The sequence below is a fragment of the Corvus moneduloides genome, chromosome 4, assembly GCF_009650955.1.
Source record: "Corvus moneduloides isolate bCorMon1 chromosome 4, bCorMon1.pri, whole genome shotgun sequence".
NCBI lineage: Eukaryota > Metazoa > Chordata > Aves > Passeriformes > Corvidae > Corvus > Corvus moneduloides.
The window spans coordinates 9,490,711-9,515,303 of NC_045479.1; the positions used below are offsets into that span (position 1 = coordinate 9,490,711).

Sequence of the window (24,593 nt, forward strand, 5' to 3'; positions counted from 1 at the left end):
CCGTATTTCAGGGTACAGCACAATTGTTTTCAGGATTCCATTCTAAGCACCTGTATGTTGAAGGTTAACACATGGTTTTAAGTTTATTCTTTAGACCCTGCAACCATGTACCCAGTTAGCAATTGCTAGAAATGTTGCACAGACACACAAGACTGTTAAGAGAGGTCAAGTCACACTGAAGCAGAGATGGGGAGGATATTAGGCTTCATGTTGTGTTGTCTGTGTCCTATCCCTCCCACCCCATCTCCATCATCCACCCTCTGCATCTGAAGTTCTGCACTGCAGTTTGTCCTGAAAGATAGCAGTAAAGCCAACCTGTAAGTTTGGGGATTTGTCGATGTTGCATCCTTACCTGTTCCTTTTCCTGGATTTTCTGGAGGAAGAAAAACCCTAGGCCAAATGTTCAGAATTATACTCTGCCAACCTTGTAGTTGGACTTTATAACATGATCATACCAGAAGTATAATGGATTATTTTGGGTTAGAATTAGTCTTACACAGCCCACTTTCGGATGTAAACAATGTATTGTAATTAGACACATATTCCAAATGTTATGCATATGTTTAAGTGTCTTTCAGAATCAGGGATATAGAAAACATGCAGAGGAGTTATGGTATGTGACCAGAACATCTCTGCCCAGCACTAGGTAATGTGACAAACGCAGCTCTGATCTTGCCAGAAATACCCTGCTTGCTTTCTTCCCTCTCTCTGTTTCACGTGCTGTGATACCAAAGAAGAAGCCTCTCAGCAGAAGGGTTTCTTTTCTGGAGGAAGTGGAGAGTTGGAATTTGTCGTTGTGGTAAGCAAAGTTCCTTGTCATGGTGGTTCCTGCTTCTTGGCTTAGTCAGCACCTGACATTCCAGGGCTGTGTTTGGCAAGCCTGGGCCCAGCTCTGTGGCACAAATGGGGATATCCATGTTCTGACGGGTTTCTTGTGCTTTGTGCAGATGGACAGGAGGCCTGGTACAGCCTCTGTCATTCTTGATTGTCCTGCAAGCAAAAATCTGTGACATGCATCTTTTCCATCTGCTCTAGATGCTGTAGTCCATTACAAAATGTAGGATTCCCAGCTGTAATCTTCATTAAAGTTCTGTGGCTTCCATCACACAGCAGATTGTGCTGTGTACCATTTTTTGGCCTTAGCTGGATTTCTGGGAGTCCTTTATTTTGGAGCTTGAAGTTTAGCAGTTCCCCTTTGTCATAGGTTAGCAAGCATAGTCCCGGAAGGGACGTCCTTGCTAAGGGGTGCTTACAGTTTCCTCTGGGAACTGAAAGAACCTATCAGCTGGCCAGTTTGAATACGGACAATTCTCTAAGCCACTTAAAGTTGTGATCACCTCTGTGATCCACATTTAAGAATAGGCAAACTCCCCCTCCAAGCTCTCTCTCGTTTCCGGCGCTGGGACAGGTGGCTGCAGGCCCCGTGTGGGGGCCAGCGGGCCCGGCCAGGCCCTGCTTGGGCCAGGCCGGGCCGGACCACGGCCGTCCTGAAGCCATGGACCTGTTCCAGCCATGGAACCCCCCCCCACTGCCTTGCTGTGGGCAGCCGGAGCGGCTCGGCTCTCCCCCCTCTCCACTGCGATAAGGAAAATTCAACATTCCAGCTGCAAAGCTGCAAGGCCGAGGTGAGAGTAACCCTTTTATTGCTGTGAAGAGCTGAAAACCTGAGGGAAGAGAGAGAGGAGATGCTTAAAGCTGAAATTCTGTTGTGAAGCTATGATATATCAGAGTATCTCGTTGTAATTTCATGAAGATATGGGGGGTGGAGTGTTCAACTCGTAAGCAAAAGCACCTGCGCTGAGATAGGCAGATGCTGACGCAGCTGTAATTTCATGAGAAGTTTGGACAGGGAGAGATGAACCAGATGAGGACTTTTGCTCCAAATGGGAAAGGAGAAAACCTCAGTCCGTAGAGATGAACCAGATGAGGACTTTTGCTCCAAATGGGAAAGGAGAAAACCTCAGTTCCTAGAGATGCTCCCAGAGATAGTCCTAACGATGAAGATGATGAAGACCCTTTGCTCCCAGGGAAGGAGAAGGGCCTCTGTTTTTGTTTCTGAACGGCTCAACCTTAAAATTGTACCCCAAAAAACTTCAAGAGTGGACCCTCGAAAGCAGTTGCGGGAAAAGCTGCAAGTCGGGGGAAAGGACTCACACGCAGGCAGAGAGACTCCTCTTCCTAAATGGACTGAACAATATTTGGAAGTGGGCGGCTGTCTCGTTGTGATAATGTTTTCATAGCATGAGCAAGAAGAGACTTCTCTTTCTAAATGGACTGAACAAGGTTATTATGGAAGTGGTAAACAGACTGAACATCTTAAGGGTTGTCTTTTCACATTGTCAGTGGGAGAAGGGAGGAAGGTGGGGGGAGGAGGAGAGTTCTGAAGGCGGTATAATTTTTTTTTCTCCTTTTAGGTCTGTTAATAAACTTCTTTTATTCTTTCAAGTTTGGTGCCTGTTTTGCATTTCTCCTAATTCTTATCTCACAGCAGATAAACAGTAATGAGTATTTTGGACCAAACCACTACACCCTTGAAAACCAGCAGGTGTTTGTGGTTTGTGCTTGTTTGCTGCTCTAATGCTTATACTCTTCATCCTTGTTGGGGTGGCTCCTAGAAGTGATACAGCCAAGTCCTCTGGCCAGGAGTCTCATCTAGTTCCCTGAATAATGGAGGGTGGTATAGTCTTACCCTCTCTTTGTGTGTAGGCTGGGTACAGCCTTTCACATGTTTCTCCTCCAGTGAGTGAGCACAGTTGGTTCTCTCTCACAAGGGCTGAAGGAAGGAAATGAGCCTGGAAATGCCTCATTTTCCCACTTGCCATGGAAATCTAATGCTCCGCCAGAGCCATTTACCCAGCTAAAGGTGGGTTTCTCTTGGAATATGAAATAAGTCTTTAAAGTCTTGGAAATAAGTGTTTAAAAAATGCTGTCTGTACTATTTGGTGTTTACACCAACACTAGAACTGCTGGTAGGGTTAAGTGTAGTAAGGCTGAACTCGGTGGATGATGGTGGACTAAGCACTGTACAGTTACACCAATCCTTTTGGGGAATGTAACCCAAGGATGGACCAGATAGTGGCAGCTTCGTAAGAAAAACATGCAGGAAATCTTGTCTCTTTATATGCTGCATATGTGCTGCATGCACAGAATCCTGCAGTGGATACATTTAATTGACTCATCACTTAACTGAGAACATTTGTAATTATGTGGAAAAGAAAAAGAAACTAATCACAGTCTGCTTTCATAATCTGATAATTAATGTTTGTCAAAGAATCAGTATCCTGTTAAGTGCTTTTCAAATACTATCTTAACTTGAATTGGGTTTTTTTTAATGTATTAGATAAATTTAAAAAACTTTTCTCTTTCTTGACAGCTGAAATCTGGCCAACTTTGAGAGTGCCTGTGACTGTTTGTTTTTCCATTTCTTTCCCTTTTACATTTTAGGGTGAAGATTAATCTACATCAATAATGAATCTAGTTTTTCCTGAAGAGCTGGAGAAGGTTTGGGATCATGGATGCATTTGCTACTTTCCAAGAAATCATGATCTCTATAATTACCTATAAAATTCCTGTTAATAAAAGAAGCAAATGCTTGAGACTAGTCTCAAAATGCAGAAAAATCTGAAGTAAGGACCATAGTCCTCCTCATCGCTCAAGAGTTACAGCATGGGTGACAGAGGATGGGCTGATGTAGAAATCCCTGTTGGAGGTAAGCAGGGCAGAATACCAGTGAGTTCCTGCTCTTTGTGCCACTGAGCATTAATTCCTCCATAAATTATGTCAATAACTGAATTTCTTACATGACTCCATTGTGAATTTGTATGAGAAAACATAAGCTTCTAATCCACAGTAAAATCTGAGGTATCCCACACTGAATAGCACATCAGTGGACTAAAATGCAACTGATGCTGTATTTATGGGATGTACAGATTTTTGTATGTGATCTGTCATGGCCTTCCAGTGCCTGAGGGGAACCTGCAGGAAAGGTGGAGAGGGACTGCTGACAAGGGCCTGGAGTGGCAGGACAAGGGGGAATGGCTTCAGACTGAGAGAGAAGATTTAGATAGGGTATTAAGAAAAAATTCTTTACTGTGAACCCTGTAACAGATTTCCCAGAGAAGCTGTGGATGCCCCGTCCCTGGAGGTGTTCAAGATCAGGTTGGATGGGGCTCTGAACAACCTTTAAATTGCAACTAGAAAATGCTGTCATTGGTCAGCTAATGATTTTCAGCAGCCCTTCATGAAAAAAATAAACTAAAAACCCTAAACTGCTTTTCAGTTTGGTTTTTTTTTTCCTCCATAAAAAGCACTTGGGAGGCAGGAGTTTTGCTTCCATAACTAGTACAAGATTAACTCTGCTTTTTTATGTGTCAGCCTGTGTCTTACAAGTGGCTTAATCAACATTACTGACACTAACTGCTGCTTCAAGGAATTCTTGTGTGTGATCTCTGTATGTTTGGGTGGGTATTGGTGATATTCCTAACTATGCTGCAGCTGATGAAATAAATGTGTGAATAAAAGACTACAAGTGGATTATAAAATGTGTGTTTTCATGAGACAGGCTGTTCAGTGTGAATAGAAATAGCCCATGAAGGGTGACTTATTCCCATACCTTCTTTCTTGTGACAACTTTCATGACAGAATACATTTTGATCAAGTTTGACAGTGCTGCCAACAGCAGTGCTGGGTGTTCTTGTGGCAGTGCATTCCAGCAGTGTCCTCCTACTTCACCGTCTTTATGTGGCATGCTCTGAGTGCCTGCTGATGTAAGAACAGTCCTTTCCTGCTCCCTATCAAACAGAGCTGGCCATGTTGCTAGGTCAGTGTTTTCCAGTTTGCATTTCTGGGCTTTTTCTTTCCTCTCCCCTTTGAAATCTCCTTTTTGGAATGCATTCCTTCTTTGGTACAGAAAAAGGCTTTCTGTGAATCTCCTTTCTTTCTCAAGTGGCCTGGCAGCTACTTTCAAAAGCTGTCAAGGTTTCCCTTTCTAGAGGACTGTGTATGAGTAACCATGAGTTACTCTGCTGTTTCTGCCTCCGCACATGTGTACCACACCCACCAACCCACCCCTTCTGCATTTCAAGCTCTGTGACATCAGTGTAAATACCCCTTCTGCACTGTCCTTAATAACAGCATCACCTTCTGTAGCTCAGGACCCTCTTGTTTCTCAGCCCAGCACAAGCAGTGCTTGCTCAGGCATTCTGATGAGCTGTATGACCAGGAAGAAGGTGACAGCATTAGCAGACAGCAGTTGTGCAGTAGATGCTGGGCATGCATTGAAACAGTTCTGCAAAGCCCAAAGTGTAATTCTTCTTTCACTTGAAACTGGAATTTAGATGATTCTGTTACTTGTATTTCTGTACAATTCTAGGTTGCCCAGCATTTTCAGCAGTAGTTCCAAACAAAAGGGCAAGCTCAGTTTAGGTTTACATATCTGAAACAGTCTGTGGAGTTAAGGGAGGGATTCATTTAAAAAATTTTGGCCCAAAGTAATTTATCTCATGAACGTAACCCAAAAAAAGATTTCATCAAAGTAATACAGTAGTAGTGTTAGTTTTCCATTTAAAGCTAGAAGCGTATCTGGGATCTCAGATAGTGAAAGGGGAAGGAGGTATCTTCTAGCTTTCTAATTAGCTAATTACTCTTGTGAGAAGTCTGTGTGCAAACCTTCCCAAGGTGATGGTGCTGTGGGGGTCTCTTGGTGAGAACAGCGTTACCACTCTCACTTCAGCAAGCTGCATTCTCATTACTTTATTCTTAGGGTTTCTCACTTTCTGCAATAAAATAGTAATTAGCTTTTTAATTACTGCTACACCAGTGGAGCCAATGTTGCTTGCTGTGGGTGTTTGAGAAACAGCCAATTAACTGTTTCAGCTTTTTGGATTTATGTAATCTTTTTTTTTTTCCTATTTTTTTTGCAGTGGCCACTTAATGTTGTCATCATTTCAATCCAGTGCCACTAAATGAGTGGCATTGTTAATGCAGCTGATATTGTCTGCACATGCTGGCAGGTAAAAAAGGTTGACTGATAGCTGGAGAACAATTATAAAGGTTGGCTGTTTTAATCTCTCTGCCCTGAGCTACCTGTGGAATGAGCACAGTTGCAGTTCTGTGAATGTATTAATAAAAAAATGTAGGCAGAGTGATGAATGGCCTCTTGTGATTGCTTGCATTCACCTTGCATTTTTTTTTCTCAGTTGTCTCCTTTGCATGAAATAGGGCATAGAAACAAAACAAATGTGCCTGTTACTAATACAGTTTATCCTTGATCTCTCCTAAATACTGCCACCAGCTGTAACTTTAAATACCACCTGTTAGCATGGATTAAAATTATTTTCTTTATTACTCTAAAACTTCCTTTTCTCTGTCTTTTACTAGCATATAACTGTTTTCAGATATCAGTGAGAATTTTATAAAGTAGCAATTTCAAGTTAATTAGAAAGGATGGAGAGAAGTGCAGGGATTGACGGGGATGCTTCTAAGTGCTAATTTCTTCTCTGTAATGCCATTTTTCTGCCACACTTGATTGGAAGATCTACCTGGAGGTGGTAAGAGTAAAGTGGAGGATCAACACTGGTGCACTCCAGTTCTGTTTCTGCTGTCAGGAGCTTTCCAAGGAGCACTGAGAGCCTTTGAGGACACAATTTTACTGTAGCGAGGGACAGGGAAAGCTTAGCTAGTAATGTTTGCACTGCAGTGATCAGGCTACAGGAAAGAACCAAGGTGTGGGGGCCAGAGCTTGGCAGCAGTTGTTTGTCCTGGATAGGTGACATTTGGAAACCTGGCCCCCTGCAAACTCCTCTTTTGGCCTTCAAAGGAAAAATGGAACTTGAGTTGCTTTTCATTAAATGTTTCCCTTAAAGACAAGTCTCCCATGATTTGTTAACTGGTTAGGAATTTCTTTGGGCAGTTAACAGGATCAACGTGCAGGAAGTGATCTTTTGAGGATGCAGTTGTGCTGAGGGCCACATCCCCAGCATCCCTCTTCTTACAGGAAAAAACCCCATAAAACCCCAAGAATGAAGATTCTGACAAAGGTGCCCTGAAACAGTGTGAAAGACCAAGTCAGTAGCGTGGCAAGAGCTGTTTCAGAGTCTGCAGAAAGGCAGAGGGCAGATCAGCTCCCAGCAGTGAGTTAATGAGGGCTACTCCTGCTGCATTTACAGCTTCCTGGTAACTAGTCTGAAATCTTGCTAACTCTGGATATTTCTTAATAATTTTCCTTCCTGTATTTGGATCAATATGGGGAGGGGCTCTGTGGAGTATGTGTAGAAGTGGAGACAGTAAATCTTCAGGGCTGAAGAGCTGTAGTGCCTTTGGAAATAAGGTGGCTAATTATATCCATCCATATGTGGCCTCTGCTGCCTAATTCTACATGGCATCAAAAAAATTCAAGTCTTTGATCAGTCCCTCTTCCCCAAACCATGTAAACAAAAGCATCTCTTCCTTTTACTGGTGCATGCAGAGAAAAAGCTTGTGTCTGGCCAGCCATGAGACAAGAGCAAATTTAATTATTTGGTGATGTAATACTTTTTTCTTTTTCTATTCCCCTGAAAATGTAAGACCAAATCAAGAGCTGGTGTAAAATGGTTGAGATGCTGCACACAAAGGAATTACTGCTGTCTTTGTCACTCCTGAATTTTATCCAGGGACCATTTTCATGAAACAAATGAAAGACTTTATGTGCGTTAGCAGTAGTGTAGAAAAAAATCTATGGTTTAGTCCAGACTGGTCATTGGGAGGTGACATTTATGCAACAATTTTCCAGTAGGTCTGTTATGTTTTACTAGAAGCCAGTTCAAGTAAAGCTTCTGTAATTTATAATGGGCTATTCCACAACACTTGCTAAGTTGAAAAGAGCCAACTAATAAAGACATATTAACTTACAGGATCACTTAGGGAGTTAATAACCCTTCATTTGAGCCTATGGGTCTGGCTTTAATAAACTTCAAATCTGCTTTTTGTTCTTTTAAACAGGAAGGATCTGATATTGAGAAGGGCTGAGCACTCAGAATTTCAGCTGCAATTGATGGCATGTGTTCAACACCTTGGAAAACCAACTCTTAAATCAATGTCAGTTAAACCTGAATTTAAATGGGTTGAGTTGAGGAGACTGAAAAACTCTGGGGATTCTTAAGTGGGCATATGGAAACCCTTAAATCCAATTATTGGTGATAGCCACTTTGGTATCACCTCTGTAAGGCTGATGGAAAAATAGGTACAAGTGATGTGAGTCTCTGCTTCTCACTAGCCCCAGCCCCTCAGCTGGAAATTTTTAAAATATACTTAACCAAAAATCCAACTTTCTGCTGAAATTAAAAGGAAGGGACATAATTTGACAATTTGTAATAAGATTTCCCAAGGGCAAGCCACTTAATACCAAATATAAACAGCAGTGATGGAATCTCTACTGAATGTGTGTCTGCTTAATGGGAAAAAAAATGTTTCATGGTCAGCACTGTATCATGTTCTTACACAGGAAACATTTAAAACTAAGGGGTGGATGGGCAAGAGACGCAGGAGTGCTTTCTCCCAGAACTTCTTTGCAGAGGGGGTTGAGATGTGTTTGTGATCTGGGAGTTTATTCTGTTTGTTTTGTGTCTGTATTGATCAGGCAAATCCTACAGAATTTTCCATTTCTTGCTTAGATAATCCATGATCTTCCTCCTGTCTCTGGGGCCTTGGCAAACCAGGAGGTACCTGGTGTTGGTGCTACCAAACCCACCCATTGCCTGTCCTAAAGTGATGGAAGGAGTGAGAAAGATTTCTCCTTGCTCTTGTGTTTTAACCAGTGTAGTTTGGGCTAAAAGAGTGAGCCATGCTCACTCTGCTGCAAGTGTGATTGGGGTTTTGCTGATGTGGAGAGGTGGTTTAAGAGACCCAGCCACCAGACTTCACTCATGGTTGCAGGGCTGGTTATGCCCATGATATCAGTGCAGAACTACCAGCTCTTTCAGCCTGGTGACATTGTGTCCCTAGCTGTTGTGTCATGGCAATCCTGGCCTTTTCCTGGCCACCTTCCGTGGTTAAAAACCTTTTGAAGGTGGGGAAACACAGTAGACTTGAAGAAACAAGTGTCCTGGCTGCCTCTGGACTCAGACCTAGCAGGAGGTGGGTAAACATGACCCTGTGGTCCTCTGTGACCTCAGGGCTCATTCTATTCAGTTCCTTCTCTTTAATAAAACTACTAACCAAAAGGACAAGTGTTTCGTTTCAATCTCCAACCCAAAGTTAAAATTAATGTCGAAAAATTGAACTGGTCTGCTTATCCTAGATCTGATTTTACTGTGTTAGAGGCAATTAAATGGCAAAGAAAAACTAAGCATATGGTGATGTTTCAGGGAGAAACAACCAGCCAGAATATGAACCACACAGAAAATACTGGTCTTGTCTCAGTTTCAAGGTCCTCTCATCTCCTAATTCGTGGGAGTTTTTTGCTAGTGGCTTTAATGAGAAATATCAGATCCTTATTTAATGGGGATTTCTGAATTTGTGAAATACATACTGGAAGTGTTCCTGTGTTCAGTGAGGGTTCTTCCAACCCTACTTTGTGTTGCAGAGGAGGAGGACGAAGGAAGCTTTTTACCAGACATGTCAGATATTTCTCAACAAAAGGGATTCCCCACTCCTGCATTGCCAGCAGAAATTCTCTTCAGAGGATGTAAGCTTGGGGCTCCAACACACGTGTGCTTCTGCTCCCTGCTGATGGCAAAGGGAGACACTCAGCCCTGTTCATTACACCCTGTGGTACCTGCTGCTCTTGTTCTATTGACTTCCACTGCTGCAGCACTTTCAGACTCCAGGCATGCACAGGAACCCAAGTGTGCCACATTTGCTCTGAAAGCAGAAGAAAAAAGATAATCCTCTGAGGGGGCTGTGACTAGGGATGTCTCTTGCCAACAGACAGCAGGGAGCTGGAGATTTTGAAACAGAAGTATGAGGAAGGATAGCTGACACCTGCACACTATCTTCCATTGTCTGCTTTAACACCTGGGTTCAAAGTGTTCACAACGCTTTTAGGATGCCTTGAGTGTGAAATGCCTCAGCCTGGACTCGAGGATGTTTGGCCATGCCCTAGCTGCTCCGAGGAGAGGCTGGTCTGGAGCCAGTTCTGTGCAAGAAATGAAAAAGTTGGGTAAAGAAATAATTGAGAATACATGACAGAAGTTTACAAACTCAGGACTGGCCCAGAGGGAGTGGATGGGACCAACTATTCACCATGTACTGACTTTGTCAGAGCTAGCCGAGAAGAAAATAAAGAATAGGAAGAAAGTACTTGAGATCCTCAACTGAAAAGAGGTAAAATCCTTGGTTCTTAGGCAAAATGCTCCTGAAATCTGCTCAGATGGGGTCTGAGCAAGCAGAGTTGGGCTGTTTGTCCTGTCTTTCAGGCTTTGTGACTCCGTCATTCTGGACCCACTCTGGATTTACAGAACGGCACTGCTCTTTGGCAGCTACCCTGTGAAGGGTGTTCATTCCTACCAGTGACAGCTGGAGGCTGGGAGGATGTGTCGGGAGTCCTTTATCTTCTCTGCTTTCTCTGCCCTGTCCTCAAGTAACCAAGGCTACAGTAAAGAGTGGAATACTGGGAGGGACAGACCTCCACTCTGAACCCTTCAGAACTCTCCTGTCAATTTTGTAAGAATTATAAAAAGGAAATCTTTGCAGGCAAGGGGTGCACTAGCAGCCTGGGCTGGACCTTCCATGGGCCACAGAACCATAGTTATCCAGCAGAGTGAGGGGAATTCACCAACAGGATGCTAGTGCTGCCGTAATTTAGAGGGCAAATAGTTACCTTTTCTGGGGGTATGCTACTGTACTTGTGGGCAGTGCTATGGGAATTGAGAAAATAAATCAATATTCCACACATAGACTCAGTCCAATTCTTATTAAAGAGATTGATAACTAGGAGAAAGAAAGAAAGAAAGGAAAAAAAATGCTTTCTGTTTCAGGAAGTATAGATGGTTTTGGGTGAAGAAATTTTAATTCACAAAGTCCATTTTAAAAGAGAATGGCTTGGCTTACAGTCCCTTTTTCCTCCCCTTTCTTTCATTAGGTCCTCTTCTTTACCTGCCAGACCCTTGCAGTCCTTCCTCCTGCTTTCCACCCCCTCTACGGGCACTGCCCTGCCTGAGCACTGACCACACACAGCCTTCATGGCTCAGAGGCTGGGTAGAGAACGTCAGCAAATTGGTGAGCACGAGGCAAGAAAAGGGGTTGGAGTGGGGTAGAACGGACAGGATGGATCTGTGGGCTGCCAACCAGCTCTCTATCAGGTGGATCATAGCTAAGCTTGGGGTTTCCAAGCAGCACAAAGTGGTCATCACACATGGTGAGAGTCCAGCACTTGTTCTCTCATTGCTGACTACACCACCCCCTGAACAATAACACAGTCAATAATCCATCTGCTTCTTAGATGATGTTTTTCCTGCCTGGATGCTCAAGGGACCTCTGCATTTCTGAGCTAGCACTGAAACATAGCTTCTGGGACCTAACCATGTTGTTACCTCCTCCTTGGGATACAAGTGGACCTACTTGCCCTAGGGAGGAAGCACAGTTTGCTTCCAGAGCACGTGCTTCCAGCAGCAGGACCCAAGGTGTACACACCCAGAGTCACATGTCCCCCATGCACAGTGCCTGTTTCCCATGAGCTCGTCATCACTGTGCGAGACAGGGCTGTGCAAAGAAGCTCCTGCCTCTCCCTACTGGTCTCCACTGTCATTCCCCTTTTCAGCAGAGCTGAAGACCCAGCCATTCCCACTGGGTTGTTTTTTCACTGTGCTGGCAGAGGAAGCGCAGCAGGAGTTGGCTCCACCTGCAGCCAAGAGCTCCCAGGCAGGTTGTGTCCTCTGGGACACCAGTTAGGGACCTCTTCTAACACACCTGAACAGTGGCAGATGCTGCCAGGCCACTGTGAGACTACAGAGCTCGTGTTCCTGCTCCTGTTTGGGAAAGGCCGCTCTTTGCTGCACGTGCCACGGCCGTGCCTCAGCAGGAGGGATGCAGACCAGGGGACACGGCCAGTTTCAGATGTGAGGAGGCCCTGGGTGCCTGGCATAGGTGTGGCCCCTTTTGCTCAGCAGCTCTTCTCCCCGGCTGTGCCCACCCCTGGGTGGGTGCAGCAGACTGGGGGTAGAAGCAGCTTGAGGGGCTGAGGAGGGTGAGACCAAGGAGGGGGACTTTTCCTGGGCAGTTCAGACCACGAGACCTCCAGAGAGGTGCAAGGACAAAGATGCAGAAGCATCCAGCACTGGCCCAATGCTGACCCTGCTGGGGCAGTGGGAACTTTGTCACTGCTGAGGCCAGTGGCCTCAGGCTGAAGCCAACAGGCCCCATATGGACATCTTACCTGTGGGGTCTCAACAGGAGGGACAACCCCGGTGCAACTCTGTTTGTGGGAACATAATGGAAGGAAGCCTAGATAGCTCTGGGTGGATTTAGGCATTTATGCACCATGGCCCATCCTGCACAGGGATTAAAACAAGCAGTATTTCTTTCTTTTCCTTTTCTGCCTACAGATAGAGAGTGTAAGGACTCTTGTTTTGCAGATAACCACTGCAGCATTGCTCATGATTCTGGGTGAGGAGTTCCCCAAAGCAGAATGTAGTAGCAGAGTGTAGCAGAGTGTAGAAATGAAATAGAACGAAAGCATCAAACCCAAGGCATTTAATAAAATAAAACATCTCTTCTTTTCCCCCCCCAAAAGCTGTGTTAAAAATACATAACTGTACATTGGTTCAAAAGGGAGAGAAAAGTCCTTCTTCTGGGGATACAGAGTAACTTTACAAAACAATGAAGCCCATTAGACAAACGTATTTGGGGGATTGGATGGAATAGGCCAGGCAAGCTTTCTTTCCTTGGCTTCTCTGTTAAAAGCATCATAGGTGGAGTCTTTGGTGACACTTTTGGCTGTAGCTGGAATATCTACAATACCAACATGATTTTTTTTTGCCATCCTCGAACTGGTGGTGATGGTGTATGCATTGCTTCTGTAGCATTTCATGGCAGACATGCAAAAAGTTTCTTTCATCCCTCTTCTGAAGTTTGCATTATAGATGGAGTAGAGGGTTGGCTTAGAGGCTGAGGAACTGAAAGAGATCCAGGTGACAGCCAGGAAAAGCAAGGAGCTCTTTCTGTAGTCTGTTTCCTGGGGGTGCCACAACTGTACCGTGAAGAAAGGGAGCCAGGACAGGAGAAACATCGAGTTTAACATTAAGAACATCTTGATGGTTTTCACTTTTGTTCTTGGAACAATATTTGTTGTTCTCCTGACAGTCATTCCATCTGTGCCTATTCTCCAAATGTACTTAATGATTTTCTGGTAAAAAAGGATTATAAGGAGTGATGGGATCAAAAACACCACCAGGAGGTGGATGACACTGTAGGCAGCTCCTTGCCAAGAATCGGGGAGGAAGAAGTTGCAGTGGTGGTCACTGTCGGAGCCATAGAGAAAACAGGCTGGTGATGCAAACAGAGCACCACAGAGCCAAGAGGCCAAAATCATTTTTTTGGCTTTCCCCCTGGACACTTTGAAGCTCAAGGGGTAGACAATAGTGTAGAATCGATCCACGCCTATGGAGAAGAGCACGTAGATCTGGACCCCGGGCGTGAGGTACTGGATGTACCTCACCAGCCGGCACACCCCGCTGCCCAGCATCCACCGCCCGGAGCTCAGCTGCAGCAGCAGGAAGGGCGCGCTCCCCACGCTGCTCACAAGGTCTGCACAGGCCATGGACACCACGAAATAGTTGGTGGTGGACTGTGTCCTCCTGCTCCTGTGGATCACTAAGCAAACGAGGAAGTTTCCCAAGACAGAAATCAGCCACAGCGCTCCCCAAACCACGCTGGCAGCTGCGATTTCCCCCGGCCTCAGCCCGTACTCTACCAGAGAGTGGTTCCTGCTGGAGCTGGCGCCTGGAGCTGGGGGTTCTGCCATTTTGTAGCCAGCACAAGGAGTGGAGGCTTTGGGGTTGCTCGTGTTCTGCAGCAGGAGCAAGGTAAAGGGAAGAACAGGACAACTGCTGTTATCCATGCTGCGAGCAAACTCGGCCACGTCTTTTGCTCAGGCTGCAGACAGAGAGGAGAGAAAAGGTTCTCTTGAACAGCTGTGTATGAAAAGCCCATCTTAACCTACAAAAGAATATTCTCAGTAGTGGAAATATATACTGTGAGTTCTGTATTTCTGAGCTAACACTGAAATACAGCTTCTGGGTTCCACTGTAGCTGGTCCTTTGTGGTGGTATGACATGCTGTGTCAGGGCGATCCCACCCCACCCCCTGGCTGGTTTGTGGTGGCTGCCAGCCTTTCACGCCCCCTCACTTGTGTTCCTAACAGCCCCATTCCACATCTGCAGCATGGGCACCGTGACAGGCAACAACTGACAGAACAAGAGGACACAGTCTCCAGCTGCGCCAAGGGAAATTTAGGTTAGATGTAGGAAAAATTTTTTTACTGAAGGAGTGATAAAGTTCTGGAATCGTTTGCCCAGGGAGGTGGTGGAGTCACCATCCCTGGATGTGTTTAAAAAAAGATTGGATGTGGCACTGAGTGCCATGGTTTAGTTGAGGTGGTGTTAGGGCATGGGTGGGACTCGGTGATCTTAAAGGTCTCTTCCAACCTGGTGATTCTGTGTGTGATTCTGTGACCCCAACGCTGCCTTCATGGGGGGAATGAGAAGGGCAGGACCCCTTGGTCAGCACAGAAGGTCCCCAGGTATTAAGAGGCCTAAGTCCAGAGAAGTTTCTGGACCGTTACCATATATGCCCACAAGCCCTGACCCAACCAGGTTATAACTCCCTTTTTGCTGTGGTTTTCCTTGGAGCAAGATGTCTGCAGCGGGAAGCCCTTCCCTTGGGGCTGGGGTGCTGCCCAAGGAGACTTCCTGGGATTGGGCACCCTCACCACCAGCACCAGACCTCTGGAAGAATGACTGGTTTGATCTTGAGTGGTCCTTAGACCCTTGTGGATGAAGTGAGCAGAATTTTGGGGAACCCTTCAGTGAGAGGACTTTGGGGTGCATGTGAGTGTGCGTGCACTTTGGGTCATCGTTCTTGTCTGTGGCATAACAAGATCCCCGACTGGTAACACCAAACCTGCCACCTGTCAAACGTCACTGCTTGTGAGTTACAGTTTGTCTGAGGGTGTTACCTGTGTCAAATTGTTCTCCTGCACCCTCATGGCACACACACCACAGAATGCGATAGGTGTGACCTCCTGTTCTGAGGAGCAAGAGACAAGAATGCCTATATTGATAGAGTTTCTAGTGTTGACTTTAGCCAGATGGTTGGGTTGGTCTTAGCCTGTTGCAGGGATAAAATGGAAAAATAGCTAATTTTAGTGGCTATACATATGCAAACACCCTGCTGCTATCTGATGTCCTTTCAGTCATCATCTTGACATGCAAAGCCTTTTACTCACTAGAAACACAAAGTCTTTTCTGTGGTTCTACTGTGGGAATGCTGAACTCCAGAGCTTGATAATGTGCAAGATAAATCAGGATTCAGTGAACAAGCAGAAGATCAAAAGGTTCATCCTAGAAGCCAAATGAACAAGCTCAAAAAGCCACCATCATCCTCCTCAGCTTTTCAAGTGATCCAAATTCCCATGTTTGCTTTCTCTTGGGCTTTTTTCAATGCTTTGCTGATGCTTTTTTCTGTGCTTACTCTAGCTCTGCATCTACCACCTATTATTTTCTCCTTGTCTGCCTACTCAGAGTGAAGCCTGAAGGCACAGAGCCCCTGGATGAATTTGGGATCTTGCCCCTTGTGCTGTTTCACATGTCCCCTTCAATAATGCAGTGCAAAAAAGTCATCAGATGTGGAAGAAGAAAAGATGTACTAATTGCTTGTTGTGGTTATAGAAGATTTTTTCCTCTAGCTTTTTAGAGCCTGTACTTCATGTGACTGTTTGTGTCACATGAAGGAACACCATCAGCAACATTGTCCCTTGTCCCCGCTTCTGCTAGAGGGCTGTGGGTGCTGCCCAGCCTGGCCTTGCTTTCCCCCTCATCCTTGGTTGCCTTCCCTCATAGTTTTCTTAGTGGCTTTGCCTGGCAGATGATTCCTGATTTCTCCAAGGGCTCCTGCTTGTCTTTCCCCACCCTACTTTGGATGGATCTGCTCCCCTGGAAAAATCCTGCGGTTACTAGCTGTTGGCAGGGCATTTGTGCTGCTGTGTCTGGCAGAGTGGCAGGATGCACTGTCAGTGCAACCTGCTAAATTACCTGTTAGAATTATCTGTAATAAAATAATACACGTGGAGCCTATTAACTAGATAGAAAGGAACCTTATGGGATAATTTTCTTCCTTAATTTCCCTTCTTGCCGAGCAGAAGTATGTCCCATTTAAAAATAGCCAGCTGTACAAATTAGGCTTCATAGAAGAACAATCAGATAAAATGTCTTGACCAGTACTGAAGAGCAGTGGAAGTCTGGTATGAGAATGAAATGGCCTTTCTTAAGCTGTTAAAATAGGCAGACTTGCTAACACTGTTCTCATGATATTTCTTCTCATGAGACAAATCTGCTCTCTGTGTCTGTTTAGACCTGGCACATTTAGTTTTGCATGTGAGTAAACCCCAAAATAGTTACAGGGTTGTAGTGCTCAGATAATACTTTTTTGGATTTTTTTTCTGATGCATCTTGCCTAAGAGCCAGCCCAACCACTGTTCACGGGAGAACTTGGGTTAACTGCCAGCACGCCTTGGAGAAGGCAGGAACCGAGCAGCCCCAGGCAGAGAACAGTGTGTGACCCCCATGGAGAGCAACCAGTGGGTGCCCAAAGGAAGGAGGATGCCAGGAGATGTATCCTGCTGCCTTGTGCTGGAGCTTTGCTGGCAGAGGAAGCAACACGAGAGCAGGAAGAGCCGCCCATGTTCAGCAGAGATGGTTCTTGTGTGGTGCTGGTTTCCTCGCTGTGAACAGAACAGGAGAGGCACCAAACAGAGCAGCAAGTAGTGCTGTGTTTATTGATTCTTCCTTGGAAAAATTCCAGGTCATCCAGCACACTGCCCACGAGGCAGAGGTGAAAATACAGGCGCAATTATAGGGAGTTTGACTGACTTGAGCGTAGTTTCACTGGTTGTACAGCAATCACTTGTTTTATTTTTCTAAAAAGTAAAATGCTATCTGATTAACCAGTGTGCTCTGAGATTCCTGCATTCCTGGTCATAGATAATTTTGTCTTCAAATGGACCAGAAACTGATATCTTTTATTTTAAGTGATCTCTATTCAAGCCTATTTTCCTTATGTGGCACTGAGATCTGGATCATACCCTGATTTAGTACTAAGAACCTGAGTGTCTATGGCCCAACATATATTTTTCTTCAGTGGGCAAGTCTGGTTTTTATGAGTCTTTTTTTTACAGTGGAGACTTGAACTTCTTGCATTATGAGTAATGCTCCAAAAGGAAACGTGACCATAAAAAGCTCAGCATAGGCACAGCTCTGTAGGGGTCTGGGACACAGATAACTGGAGATTCCATGACTTGCTACAATATTTATCTCCAATTCCCACGTCCATGTTTGCTGCATTGTTTGCTGAAATATGGTTTAAGTGTTAGGGAACCATTCAGCTTGCAAATATCAGATCCGTAAAAACCAGTGATGAGTTCTGTCAACTCCCTCTGCCCTGAAGGCCAATAAGCAAAAATTTAGAAGCACAACAAGTAAAAATTACATATAGCAAGTAGGTGAGGCCTAATTACATTTTTAGTAAACAAAAATGCTTTTTATTAATTTTCCCTTTAAACCAATATAATACTGGTCTGAATGGCTGCTTTCCAGTAATTATGAGTCTTCATGGATGCAGCAGTACCAAAAATCTCACTTTGTCTTTCCAGCATTTTAGAGTGGGAATCCTTTTAAAACTGCTATGAGGCCTTTCTGTATTTCTGTTTAAAAACCTACTTTTTTGTGCATTAACTTCGGAAAAGAAAGAGCATGTGAGATGACTCATAATCATTGAAGAGGGATTTCCTGGTGCCACGGTTCCATTTTATTGACCTCAATTTGCAGTTTGGAAACCAAATCACTCCATTTTGAGCTGATAGCTCTCCAAAACAGATCTGTTACTTAGAGATTAACTATTTGAGTCACAAAAATTTTGTGAAATCACTGCCACAGATACTTGGCTGTTGCACAAAGCCCATATGGCATAGTCACTGTGTGTTTGCATGTTTACTGTCCTGTCTAAAAATGCAGCACCCATTGCAATTTGGAAGAGCAAAACCTAGTAAGATTCACCAAGGGTTGCAGTAAATGGGTTTTTAAGAAAAGTTTAGTCAAAAGAAAAAGCATTTTGTTTCCCAACTAGTGTTTTTCAGGATTAAAAACAGCTAAAGAAGCAGATCATTGTGCATGATTTGACCTAAGCACTAGCAGAGGGGCTTTTTTATTCAACATATTTTACCTCTCTGCATCATAGCTGCAAAACATCAGGCAAGCATTGATCCAACAAATTATTTCAAAAGCATTAAGCTGGTAATTTACTCCATAAACTTCCCTCTCTGGAGAGTATCTCGGGAAAAGTTGCCAGACTGGAAGAGAAATGCTTCATCTAACTGAGTTTAATCAACATTAGGAGTGTGAGTAAATTGAATCTGGATGGGGGAGGGGGGCTTTTGTCCGGCTGTGAGATGCTAGAAGGTGACATCCACCCTGCCTAAATTCAAATGAACTGCCCTGTGCGTGCATGGTGCCAGTGTAGAAATCCCTTTGTAGAAGAGCACACTCCTTTAGCCTCAATCTGTCCCTTGCTATGCAGAGATGACTGTTGTGCATATTGAGGCCATTTAGTCCTCCTGCTTCCAGGGGAGGAATGCGGATGCACATGCTTTTGTAAGCACACAGTTTCCCTGCCAGTTCTTTTCCCTGCTCTAGTGCTCATAAAAATGCTCAGCTCTTTGCCCTGCTCCTCTTACCAAGGCGTTTCTATTCTCTGGGCAGCTCTTCTGAGCAAAGCCTGAAATTCTCCCGAGGTGAAGTGTGTTACTTCTCACTCTCTGCATTCCAGTGTGTGGGGATAGGAAACATCTGCCCCTATTTTATCAGGAGAACAACATGTTTTGAGTGCAGTGAAGCTTTGAGATCTGTACCCACATCTCACACGCTGCTGCCTGCTCTCTAGCTTCACCCAGCTGGTGGAGATCCCTGTCCTGCAGCGTGGATAACCAAGGATGACATGACTGTAAGCAGGGATTGGTTAATGGATGGAGCTCTCAGTGCTGGTGTGGACACGGCTCAGCTGATTGTCAAAGCTTCAGAGCTGAACCGATTGTGTGAGCTGATCTGTGTTTTTGCATCTCACATCAGGATCTGAGGGCATAACCTGCACTGAGCGGTGAGGTCATGGGAGCAGGAAATACGGATGGAATCAAATAAAAGAAGGAAGTGTTCTAATTTTCAGCACTTCTAAAGAATATATGTTATACTCTTCTACTGAATGAACGTGAATCTAAACAAGCTTTTTCTGCTGTGGGCTGGAGGAAATTCAGGGTACCCAGGCAGCCTCTTTCCCATCGACCTTTGACCCTTCAAGTTCTTTTCTGACTGTTTTAACAAGGTATTAAAACTGAGGACAAGGTATAACACTGCAACAACTGCTGGGATTGGAATCAATTTTTATTTCTTGAACTGGCTGCTTGAGGAAGAATCCTTTTTCAGCTTCATCCTTCTAACTAAGCTTAGAAAGGAGTGAGACACGCAGTGGAACAAGAACAGGGTCCATCTATTGCTTCTGGGTCTGTCAGCTCACACCTGGAGTAACTACTCTGACCTGGAGCACCGGGCTCAGGGCAAATCCATGAGGTATGATTTTGATGAGCAAGCAGGATTCAAACCCGTGCACAAGTCACAAGTCACTGCATTTTGGCTGAGTCTCCTTAACAGATGTTGCCATCTCCTGAAGTTCATTGTGGTTTTAAATGTTCTGGGAGCAGTGGCTTTTCCCTGCATCTGGAGGGAATGAATTTTTCTCATGTATTTCCTGTGGGTTAGGATTGACCCACAGGGAGCCACTGTAGGTCTGTTAACCTCGGGTAAGTTGCTAAAACCCAGTAATTATTCATGCACCTAAACCTTAAGATGTTCATTCTCTCTTGGCACTGCGAAGGAGCCCTCACTGTAATGGCAGATTCCACTTACACCCAGCATTGTGCTCTGGTCCAGGTACAGGCAGCGGTAAAATATGAGCCAGGTTTGTGCTCAGTGTTACGCAGACAGACATCCTCAGCTCCTCAGAGGGCACCACACTGTTTACAAACAGGTACACAATGGTTGCAAGTCTCTTGTTAGAGATCTAACTCTTGCCCCCAAAGGACAGCCCCACAGGTTTAAGTGTTTCAGGGCTTTATTTCATCCTCCTACTGCTGGGGTTAGTATGCAAAACTCCAGATTAGCCCTGTTCTAAAAATGATGGCAGAACCCAGATCTGTGCCCAGTGTGACTGTGGGGGCATGAGAAAGTGGGAGCAAGCAGAAGGACTGACCTAATTTCCAACTCTGCTGCCACAACAGCTTCCACCTACTGGAATTGTCCAAGAGGAGTGTAAACAAGCTTGAAATACAACTTTGGAGGCTTTTTGTCCTCCCTGATGGGGATTGGGTCTGTCCTTGGGCATGGCTAGGCTGTATCCTTTCCTGATTCAGAGGTAAAAATATAGATGCTCTCTCCCACGCGCTTGCAACAATTTTTGGCAACACCAGGCCCTGCCCACAGCACAGCACGTTCTTCTGCTTGATGTGAGGAACATGGTGCTTACCAGGGCTGCTTTGCCATGGTGGGTGTTGACAGATAAGAGGTGGTGAATCTCATGCCTGGCTGATTTCTCTGCCCATCTCTTGGAAATTCTCACCCTCTCCCCACTGAGTGTCCTCTCCCCCACAGGGAAAATGCACCAGCAGCTACAGCAAGGACTTTGGCAGCTTAGCTCACCCTCTCACCAGCAGTGAGCACAAATTCTCCCCCTACAAAAACCTGGGGAGGTTTTTTTATTGTTGGTTTTGTGTGAAAAGGTTATGTAGAAAGGAATTCTTGCTAGGAAATCTTGTGAAAACTGCTTTCTCATTGCACAAGAAGTTAATACGGCAACAGGATCTTTGCACTGGTGTGAACATTTGTGCTGGGCTGCAAGAGGTCCTGTCACATAGCTCTTGACCCTTCTTGGTAACATGGGTCCCCTGTGCCAGACATGGTGACAGGGAGTGGGGTGACAGTGGTGGCTTATAACCAGAGATGCCTGAGATGCTTCCAGGAGGACTTCTCTGGTAGGACTGAGAGGAGCTGAGCTGCATGAGCAGTAGAATGACACTCCCACGGCCTCTGCCAGAGGATATGGCCATTAGTGAGAGCATTTCAGTTGTCCTGTACCAGCTTTATTGGAGAAGCTGGGAGGGCTGAGGGCCATGCACAGCCCAAAGCTGAGTTGGAAATGCCTGATGGGGAGATGATTGTGGGAAGGGAGTCTCCCTGCTGAGCAAGGCTCGGGGAGGATGAAAGCAGCCTAGGGGAAGCCACTGAGGCAAGGTGTCAGCCTGCTGATAGCCCCTGAACTGGAGATGCCTTCGAGGACTGGGTGCCAGTTGCAAGAACTGTGTTGGCTGCTTGCCAGAGGGAAAACCTAGGGAAAGATGGAAGCTGCTGGAATGAAGAAATCCCAAACACACAAGCGCTGCGTCATATCTTGGTGCTGGGAGAATTGTGTGGTGGGGACGGTGAACTGACTCCACCTGAGAGTGTTAGGGGTTTGTTCTGCATTGTCTGACTGAAATTGCTCTCTGTTGAGCACCTGAGAGAGGATGCCTGGTGGGGCTGCAAAGGAAAATGCAGATGGAGATCATATGGTGTGACCCAGATGTGGGAATTGCACTGCACAGCTCTGCAAACAGAGGCCTCACAGGAGAGCTGTGGGGGAGTGAGGGTCTGCAGGCTCTTACTTTGAGACAAGGAGCAGAGCTCCCCACATGTGTTTAAGGTGTAGAGATTCCTCCCCTTACTGACTCATCTGAGACCAAGATGCCTAAAATAAATTAGAAATCAAGCTTACTCATAAATCAAGTTTCAAAAAATCCATATTTAGACACCCAAATAAGCTTTTAAGGATGCCTCAGGGTTGGCAACCAGTTTTTCTGCAAACCAAGCCACTTGTTTAAGTGGTTAAGAGTGACTTTAACAACAAACCTTCAAGAACCACATCTGCAAACCTTTGCCAGAAAGAACTGGCTATGAATCCTGCCTCATACACACAAATGGCCTTTTGAAAGCAGAAGGCAGCTTTACTTCCCCATTACTCTGTGGAGCCAACATACTGTTTGACATGCTGGAAGCCAGCTGGATAAATGGGAAATATTGCTATGCATTCTTAGAGAGTCTGTGCCTGAATTAGCTAAACTGGAACAGCCCTCTTGCCTGTGCTGGCTACAGATAAGCAAGGATTGCTCTGCCTGTGGGGTTTCCCTGAGTAGCTGCACCCAGGCACCCACACAGAAAAAGGGAGACAGCGCTTTAAGAAAGTATGATTTGAAATTAATGACTGAAAAATACAAAAGCAGCTGTTCTAGAGCAATGACATGAGGAAGAAAGAAGCTGTTTGAATGTATTTAGAGACAGAAAAAACCAGATGAGCAGATCAGTCTGCTCCATTGCCATAAAGTAATTTTCTGTTTTCACTGAACTGATGATGTCAGGAGATTGTTTCAAACAAATAGGTAGCATAATTGAAAGATAATGAATATAGATAGAGAGAATGTAGATTTGTGAAGAAAATATGGGCAGTTATTCTGCAGTAATTCTACACACCCCCTGCTTTCAGCAGATAATCTTAAAATTCTAGCCCCACAGAACATTTTCTCCTGGGGAATGAGTCCTCCTGGCTAAAACCCTAGTGATTTAAACGCACATAAGTAAATACACGTAAGATAAATTACTGGAAAAGATCATGTCGTTTGCCTCCACAGGGAGAATTACCCCTTTAGCTACAGTAGTGCTCAGCACAGCCCCTATCCATCTACATACCTGCTCCAAAGCATAATCCCAAAGCCGCTGGTCTCCTCCTTGCTCTGCTGGTTATCCCAACTGAAGCCACGTCTGGGAAGGTGCCGGTCATACTGGGAACCCCGGGGTACCTCCAGGTCTGCAGCTACCTCCGCCCGGCTGCTTGCAAAGCCGCTTGAGGGGAGGGACGGGGTATTCTACCCCTCTTCTTCACCGGAGGAAAAAATGACGTTTGGCAGGGGTGGCCGCTGCCCAGCGCCTTTCCGTGTCATGTGCCATGCGGATCATGCGGCCGCCCCCCGGCCGGTCCCGCGCCTCCTCCCGCCCCGTCGGGGCCATCAGCACCACGGACAGCGCCGGGCGCGGCGGGGCGGCCGCACCGCGGGGACACCGAGGGGACACCGAGGGGACACGGGGGGAACACCGGGGGGACACCGGGAGGGCCCCGGGGGACACCGGGAGGGCCCCGGGGCTGGGCCGCCCCCGGCCCGCGGCGGGGCCCGGCTGCCGGCGCTGACGTGCCGGTTGCCATGGCGAGCGCGGCGGCTGGAGAGGATGCTTTTCTCCCACGATGGTCGCCATGGGACCCCGCCAATTGAAAGGAACGGAGCGAATGAATAAGAGGAGCGAGGTGGAGAGAATATTTAACTAGCTTCCTCCGGGAATTTGTGCCCTTTTTCCCCTTTCTTTTTCCTTTTTTTTTTTAATTCCCGTGTGGATACTGAAACTCCGACAGCCTGGTCCGTACCCCTGCTTCCCCCCTCATTTAAAACTGGGCACCTTTTATGTTTTGTGGGGAATGGCACCGACACCACTTCCTTATGTTCTCTGTCACACACACTTTATTAAGCAAGTTGGAATAATAACAACCCTCCCCAAATCTTAATCTGTCCTCTCTCACAAACGTTTTTCCCGCAGAATTACAGCAGCTCCATAAATTATATTACACTGCAAGCTTAAGGAAGGAAGGGATCATTTTAGTCTTGACAAACTTTCTGCCTGTGAACTAAGCAAGAAATTTGTTTGGAGTATGGATTTCTATTATTTTGGGCTTTCTGACTTGAAATGCATTGGTAAACTGAACCAACAAAGCCTGGGTATTTTCCTTTGTTTTCCCTCATTTTTCAGTGGAGAACTCCAAGTGTATTTTAAAATTTTTTTTACCAGATGTCTTCAGTGGAGAAAAAGTACAGTTGTATATTGAAAAATACAGTCAAGGAAGAAATAATCAATGTGATTTTTTTACATGAATTACTGTGGCGTAGTTCAGTTCCCTATATTTTACACTTTTAAGTTACATTACATACAGTGGAATGGGTATGCTGGGAATCAGGTCAGAAACATAGAATAACTTCTATACAAAGATTAGACTAGGTTAGAAATGAGTAAGGTGTGGGAAGATTTTTTAGACTGAATTACATGGAGAGTGTCAACAGGAATTATCTGTTCATCTTCCAATGGGAGAACTTGGAAGGGAGCATCAGATAAAGGAACCTGGTTCAGAACACGAAGAAGGGGTAGGGGGAAGTTCCTCAAAGTGTGGGTGCAACCTCCTGGGGTTCCTTGCCTGAGGATGGTGTGGGTGCAGAATTGCATGTGAAACTG

At 45.4% G+C, this 24,593-nt stretch overlaps 1 protein-coding gene across 1 annotated transcript; it reads right to left on the reverse strand.

The window, feature by feature from the left end:
• Positions 1-12,651: 12,651 nt before the first annotated feature.
• GPR19 (G protein-coupled receptor 19) lies at positions 12,652-23,411 on the reverse strand. Its single transcript, XM_032106353.1, has 2 exons — positions 23,010-23,411; positions 12,652-14,067 (listed from the first exon to the last, which is right to left on the reverse strand). Exon 2 carries the CDS (start codon positions 14,030-14,032, stop codon positions 12,803-12,805), a length of 1,230 nt encoding a protein of 409 aa, XP_031962244.1. The 5' UTR covers positions 14,033-14,067; positions 23,010-23,411; the 3' UTR covers positions 12,652-12,802.
• Between the last annotated feature and the right edge of the window lie 1,182 nt (positions 23,412-24,593).

Coding starts and splice junctions, on each gene's coding strand:
- GPR19 (XM_032106353.1), bottom strand. CDS start 14,032: ATGGATAACAGCAGTTGTCCTGTTCTTCCCTTTACCTTGCTCCTGCTG.